Below are 7165 nucleotides of genomic sequence, written 5' to 3'. Positions count from 1 at the left end.
CCAAAGTGTTATGGGATTACAGGCGTGAGCCACCGGGCCTGGCCTAGCTCAAAATTGTTTTAATGACAGGGGGATGTGGTCAGATGATGACACTGATTCCTTGAAATATCTTGAGACTTCTTTTCTGGACAGAGTAGGTGCTGTTCCATATACGCTTGGAAAGAAGATGGATTCCTTTCAGATACTGTTGTGTCTGTCCTGAGATCAAGCTCACACGCATCTGACGTTTGATCTTTCACGGCTTTTTCCTCAGTCCACCGCCTAGTAACAGACATGCCAGCTCCCTTTCGGTGACAATCTTTGTCTCATAACCAGAGACCAAAGAATTTTATTTACATCTTTATCATCCATGTACCACTACAATTCACCTGGGTTGGTTCAGCCTGCGTTCATTTGTCTGCCTGTAGCTTTGGATTTAATTCTCCCATCCCACTTTCCCATCTTCTGTTTGCCCCAGACTCTCTAGTTTTACTCCTTCTCTTTTCCTTTGGGCCAGTGCACGTGGCCCAACTCACATGCATGGACTCTGGAAAGGTACAGCTCCCTCCCTCCCTCTAAATTCTGAGCAGTGAAGAAGAGAAAGGAATGAAACCCCCACAGGCAGAAGCCAGGAGAGGGGGGAGGAGCCATGGCATTCTGTCCCAGGATGCCCCATGCCTGGACATGCTCCTGCCACTCCCGAGTGCCAGGTGCCCATATGCTACACCTCAGGGCTCTGCTTCTGAGCTGTGAGCTAAGGTGGCCTGGCAATAGAGGCCACCGTCTTCCATCCTGTGGCTCCTGCAAACACAGGCAGGGGAGAAGAGGCAATGACCACCCACCACCACAATCCCTCCTCCCTGACCCTGCAAACTCTGGGGAAGCTTTCAGGCCCGGAAAAGGCCTGAAAAGGGTGCCCCAGTCTGGTTCACCCTTCCCTGGGTCTGAAGGCCCCGGGCCCCATTTTCAAGGATGACGCTGAAACATCCTCTTCCACACGGGTGACCTGAGCCCTCACATCTCAGCAGAGCACGACTCTGTCCCCTTCACGTGGAGGGGCCGAGGTCCACGGAGATCCTGGGATGAGCCACCATCAAGGACTCAGAGGGTCCCCTGGAGCCTCCCAGGCGGGAAAGGCTCAGGCCAGGCCCGCTCGCTCCAGGTCCTGCGGCAGGATGCGGCCCTTCTTGCGGGCCTTGAGCAGGCGGCGCTCAGCGCGGGCCGCCTTCTTCCTGCGCAGGTTCTGCCGCCGCCGGTCCTGGCGCTGCTGCATCTTCTCCACCACGCTGGCCGTGCGCTTCTCCCACCGGCGCTGCCGCTGTGCTCTGCGCTTCTCCTTGCGCTTCAGGGCCTCCTGCAGCAGGCGCTCGTCGTCACGGATCTTCACGCCCTCCGCCTTGTACAGGAGGTTGGTCCACTTCATCTTGGCCTCCAGCTCCTGCGCCTTCTCCTCACTCTGGCCGCGCAGCTCGTCCAGCTGGCTCTGCCGCGCCTGCAGGCGCTCCAGCAGCTGCCGGTAGTTCCTCCCGGTCAGCGGCGTGAGGTTCCCCTTCACCCTCTGCCTCTTCTCCTTCCTGCGCTGCGCCTTGCTGGCCGGCTGGTCTTCACTCACCTCCACCTGGGAAGGCGATATGACGTCACGTCACGCCAGCCCCGCACTCGGGCCCCAGCCCGGGCCAGCACCCCAAGGGACCTGTGCTGTCCCTGTCGCCACTTTACAGGCGTGATGGGTCTGGACAGAGGTCACGAAGGGCATCACTGAGGCCTCAGGGGGACCCGGCCCACCCGAAGCCCCAGCTTCCACCCACCTTATTGAAGATCAGCCCCGGCGGCTCCCGAGGCTCCCTGCCGGCCCCCTCGGGGCTTGGCTCCACGGGCTCCTGGGCCTCCGCGGCCTCCTCTGCCTTCCTGGCCTTCTCTTTCGCCCGCAGCTCCTTTCGCTTCCTCTTCTTCCGGTCCCGTTCCTGCTTTCTCCGCTGCCTTTTCTGCAGGGTGGCAGGGGACAGCTCCTTGGCACTGCCCTGTGGGAAAGAGGCGCTCGCTCATTAAGGTTCTCTCGACTCCGGGGTCCCTAAGTCTGGCCCATGGTTGGCAAAATCAGGGCTGGAAGACAGGTGAGGAAATCCTCACGCCCAATAGGGGGCCCACTGAGTTCAGAGTTCCACAACGGGATAGTGCTCCCCAAAATGCAAATGACCCAAAAAGGGAGAAGGGACCGCCCCCCAAATAAGAATCACAGCTTCCAATCCCCAGGCAGTTACCATGTGCCGGGATACACCACACAGCGTTTTATGGATGAGGAGACCACTGCCTAAAACTTGGAGTTGGGGTCTGAATACCCAGGCACCTGTCCCGACCCCTACTCACTCTGCTCATGAGGTTCCCAAACGAAGCTCTCCCCAGTGGCCTTTCCCATCCCCGGGCTAATAAGAGCACTACACCAGCCCGAACGAGACCCATGCTGCAAGAATGGGGCCGCAAGCCTCTCAGGAACCACACACCGTACCTCGGGATGGCAAAGGAGAGAAGTGGGGACTGTCCCCCACACAGCTCGAGGCTTTAAGAAAGGGCCCCAGCGAAAGGGTGGGTAGGGGCTGACACCACCATTCGGCACAAAGAGCTGCACTGGCACTTCCTGTGCCTGGCCACTCAGCTCAGGTCCCTCTCAACTCACAGGACCATCGCGACATTCAGAGAAACAGACACAGGAGGTGCCCATCCCAGTGTCGTGTTCAGCAAAGGCAGCGTCCCAGAAGGAAGGAGGCTGATGACGCTAGGGACTGAGGTTCTCCAAGAAACTAGGAACCGCTCTCGCCGGGCCCAGCTGTGGGGCCCAGGCAGGGTCACTGCACTGGGAGAACAGGGCTGCAGCAGCTGCTGACAGCCGACCCCAGAGAGAACACAGACAGGGCAGAGACAGCACTCCAGAACACCTGCCAGCCTACCTGGCCCCGGGCCTCCTGGATCTTCTCATGCAGTCGCTGTCGCAGAACATCCAGGGCAAACAGAGACTCGGGCTCTGTGGCCAGGTCACCTGCAGGGAAGGAGCCAGGATTGTAGGGGGCGCTCTCTCACCCTTCCCCTCCCTCCCTAGGGCCCAGCACCCGTCCCACTGTGCCCACTCATGGATCTGCAGGACAATTCCCGTAAATTCTACTCCACCACTTCCACCTGGACTGGTTCCCACACCATCCTCCAGGATAGAAAACTGAATACCTCTTGAGGCAGGTCAACGTGCTGGGAAAAAAATTCCTATGGCACAAGCCAAACACCTCCTCCAAATTCTGCAGCCTGCGCCCCTGGACAAGTCTGCTCTCACGACAGCCCTGCAGAGACCTGAAGGGCAGTACAGCTCTTCAAGCCAAGCTGCTCCAGGTGCTCAGAGAGAGACAGCCTCACCTCCTGCCATCCTGCTCACCATGTGGCCTGGAACGCCATGCAGTTCTTTCGGTCCCATCCACCCTAGTGCTCCTGTGAGCCTCACTCTTGGGGAAGTCCCGTGCTATCCCTGTGGGCCTGCTGCTGCTTTTTTTTTTTTTAAAGAGGAGACTGGACCAAGCCCAAGCCAGCCCGCCCTGCACAGAACCAACACGCCCTGATTCTCTCACCTGCAGGGGTCTCTGCTGAGCTGGAAGCTGAAATCGCTGCCCCAGAGGCTGCTGGAGACTTCTCCCCGAAGGACTTGGCCTTGTGCTCAGCAGCTTTCTCTTCTCGCTCCCGAAATTTCTTTTGTGATGTGTTCCTTTTCTTTTTTGAGGGCCCTGCAGTTTTTGAGCCTTGAGTTTTGCCAGCTAAAAAGTAAAATGAGAAAGAGTCGCCATCCCAATCCCGTGGCCCATTCAACAGGCGGGAAAGGCCCAGCAAAGGCTTTGATCCCAGTAAGAGGCAGAAAGAGGATCAGGACTGGGGGCCAGAGACACTGAGCAGAGTCGGAGGTTGCAAATGAGTCGAGATCGCGCCACTGCACTCCACACAGCGAGATTCCGTCTCAAAAAAATAACTAAATAAAAGGAAACGGCGGTCATTTCACACGTCACTTGGATTTTTTTCTAGTCCTTTACAGACTCTTCTACCCCGACCCCGGCCGCGTCCCTCCTTCGCAGGCCCCCAGTCCCGGCCCTGCGCATTACCCCGCGTGCGCGCCTGCGGCTGCGGGCCCGGCTGGACGCAGATCTTCCTGGCCAGGCTCTGCAGGTAGGCGTCCTTGGCGAGCAGAGAGGCCATCGCGGAGGTCGGGGCAGTGCACGACTCACACCGTCCCAGCGGCACCGACCACCCTCCCCAACCCCGCCGTAAACCACCACACGTGCAGGCGCCGCAGACGAGCGCCGAGCCGCCAGCCCGCACGCTCGATTAGTCAGGCCTGGCTCCTCCGGAAGCGGCGCGCAGGGCGGGGCGCACAGCATTGTGGGCCGAGGGTAGCGGACCTCCGCCCGGAGTCGCTGCAGTCCGCGACTCGTATTTCCGGCCTCGGGGCCTCCATCTCCTGGGCTCCGCGGGTGTCTCTCCGCTCCCCTCATCCCCACCCGCGGTACAGCATGCGCTCTGGAGTAGGGGCGAAATAAATGAATGACCGGCAGTATATTCATTCAGTCCGTAAGGGGCCTCAGGTCTCAGGCGGACTCGGACTGAACGCCTGACACGTGGCAGGCCTTAGGTTCAGTCCCACCGGACACAAGCCGTGTGTCACACACAGGTGTTCTTGGCCAGTGTCTGCCGTATAGGTAACTGATAAAGCGGGCAAGCGTGTGACTGTCATGTGAGGGGAGCCCCAAGGAAAGCGAGAAGTGTTGGGTGGGAGGGAGCCAGCCTGTTCAAGGAAGACCCCCTGGGCAATGTTTTGCTTTGAAAATTATGGTTACACACCACTCTTTTTAACACATGACGTGGCCTTCATAAGAACTCACCAGGGGCAGGAGAAAGGAGAAGTCATGGCCTGAGGCTTGGGACCCCCATACCTGAGTTCCTCCTGCACAGGAAAATTACAGGCTCCTTAAGGACCCAGAACCCCTTCCAGGGCAACCCTGTTGGTGAAGGGAGAACCTGAAGTCATAAATTACAATGGAAAAGGTGGCTGCTAATATATGTATATTAGAAATAGTAAGAACTAAACTTTCTTCCCCTAACTTCTGCCATGAGGTGAGTTAAAAAAAATTTTTTTTTTGGCAGGGCACAGTGGCTCACACCTGTAATTTCAGCACTTTGGGAGGCCAAGGCAGGAGGATCACTTTGAGCCCAAGACAGGAGGATCACTTTGAGCCCAAGAGTTTGAGACCAGCCTTGGCAACATAGTGAGCCCCTATCCCTACAAAAATATTTTAAAATTAGGTGAATGTGGTGGCCTGCCCCTGTAGTCCCAACTACTCAGGAGGCTGAGAAGATGGCTTGAACCCGTGAGCTGGAGGTTTCAGTGAGCCAAGATCATGCCACTGCATTCTAGCCTGGAGTGCCAGGCTGTCAAAAAATACACATTTTTTTCACTTTTCAAAAAGCCAGTCAAATTTAGCAGTGGGGGGGGGCGGGTTGTATGCCAACTACAGTGACACTAAGGTAAGTTCTGACATCCCATTGTCATTCAGACCAGCCTAGAGGTGATGCTTCATGGAGGATGGGCGTGACACTGCAGATGACTCCCCTGGACTGCTGGGCATCTTAACCCCATCACCTACTGAGTTCAGAATGTGTATCTGATCCCCTAAGCCCCATCTCATCCTCTCATTCCAACTTTTTCAGTTAAAAGCTCCATCCTTCCAGGTGCTTACATCAGACTGAAACCACTGACTCCTTTCTTATTCCCACGTCCAACGCTTCAGCAAATGCTGTCAGCTGTGCATTCAGAGCAACTCCAGAACCCAACTAGACCCACTGCCATCTCACCACCACTCTGATCCTGTTTTTAGTTTTTGAGTCGGGGTCTCACTCTTTTGCCCAGGATTGGAGTGCAGTGATGTGATCTGGGCTCACTGCAACTTCCACCTCCTGGGTTCAAGCAATTCTCCTGCCTCAGCTTCTTGAGTAGCAGGACTACAGGTGTGTGCCACTACGTCTGGCTACTTTCTGTATTTTTTTTTAGTAGAGACGGGGTTTTACCATATTGCCCATTCTGGTCTCAAAATCCTGACCTCAAGTGATCCACCCACCTTAGCCTCCCAAAGTGCTGGGATTATAGGCGTGAGCCACTGTGCCTGGCCCGGTCCTGTTAGATTTTAAGACTATCCGAAGTAACAACCAAATACAATGCAAAATAAAAATAGGAATAAAAAAACTACTTCCGGAACAACAGAAGAAATCTAACTATGGCCAGATACCAGAGGATATGGAATCATTCATTTAGGTTTTGATGGTAGGAGAAGGTGCTCAGAGGCAAACTGACAAGTGCTTCCATGAGTTCAAATCCCCTCAAAAGAAAAAGCTTGGGATAAAAGAGTAGCATAGACTGGGGATTGGCCAGGGCTTAGCAACCTGGAGGCCGCTGGTGACCTTAATAGGTGTAGTGTTGCTAGAGTGGTGGAGGTGAAACCTCTGACGTGGGCTTGAGAGAGAACTGCAGATAGACATGCCAGCTGCTTCCCCGTGGAGCGCTGCTGCCAAGGGCCATGACCTGGAGAGGAAAAGGGTCTGGAGAGCGGCCTGGCTTTAAGAAGGGAGAAACAACTTTATTTTCACATGGGAATGTTGGTACTGGCCAAGCAGAAAACAAAGCTGATGGCAGAAGGTCTTATCGCTCAGGTTTTCAGAAACAGGACACGTGGGATCCCACGGCAAAGTCTGGCCTGTTCCTTGCCGGCTTTCCCTTCTTATGTGCTTCCATCTGCTGGTGACCTGATTGCTCCTTAGTGGTTAAGTACATGGCATTTCCACAACTAAAACAGTGCAGGAAGAGATCAGCAGACTTCTCAATGGGGAAATTCCCTCAGAGGGGAAGCAACTTCCCTAGGCCACCCCAGAAGCCGGGCCCAGAGTTGTGGCTGGGCCTCAGGCTCCTGTCTGACTGGTGCCTTCTGCTTGGCTGTGGGGTCCTCTGGTCCAGGTGGTGATGGGTCAGCTGTGTTCTTGCCTGTCCACAAGGCTGGAACCTGGGCTGTCACCTCATCCATACATCAGGAAGATGATAGTCTCCCCCGAGAGAAGATGAAGCACATGGATGGTGGTGGAGGAACTGGGGGGTGTGGGAGTTAGGGGCAGG

General features: G+C 55.8%; 1 protein-coding gene across 1 annotated transcript; it reads right to left on the bottom strand.

Moving 5' to 3' along the window:
* Positions 1-285: 285 nt before the first annotated feature.
* Positions 286-4338, bottom strand: LOC118142863 (surfeit locus protein 6). Its single transcript, XM_035261777.3, has 5 exons — positions 4110-4338; positions 3588-3770; positions 2925-3013; positions 1788-2000; positions 286-1597 (listed from the first exon to the last, which is right to left on the bottom strand). The coding sequence occupies exons 1-5, from the start codon at positions 4201-4203 to the stop codon at positions 1118-1120; spliced, it is 1059 nt and encodes a 352-aa protein (XP_035117668.3). The 5' UTR covers positions 4204-4338; the 3' UTR covers positions 286-1117.
* Between the last annotated feature and the right edge of the window lie 2827 nt (positions 4339-7165).

The sequence above is a fragment of the Callithrix jacchus genome, chromosome 1 (assembly GCF_049354715.1).
Source record: "Callithrix jacchus isolate 240 chromosome 1, calJac240_pri, whole genome shotgun sequence".
Lineage (NCBI taxonomy): Eukaryota > Metazoa > Chordata > Mammalia > Primates > Cebidae > Callithrix > Callithrix jacchus.
The sequence above is the reverse complement of the archived record's forward strand: the minus strand, read 5'-3'. Positions and strand labels throughout refer to the sequence as shown.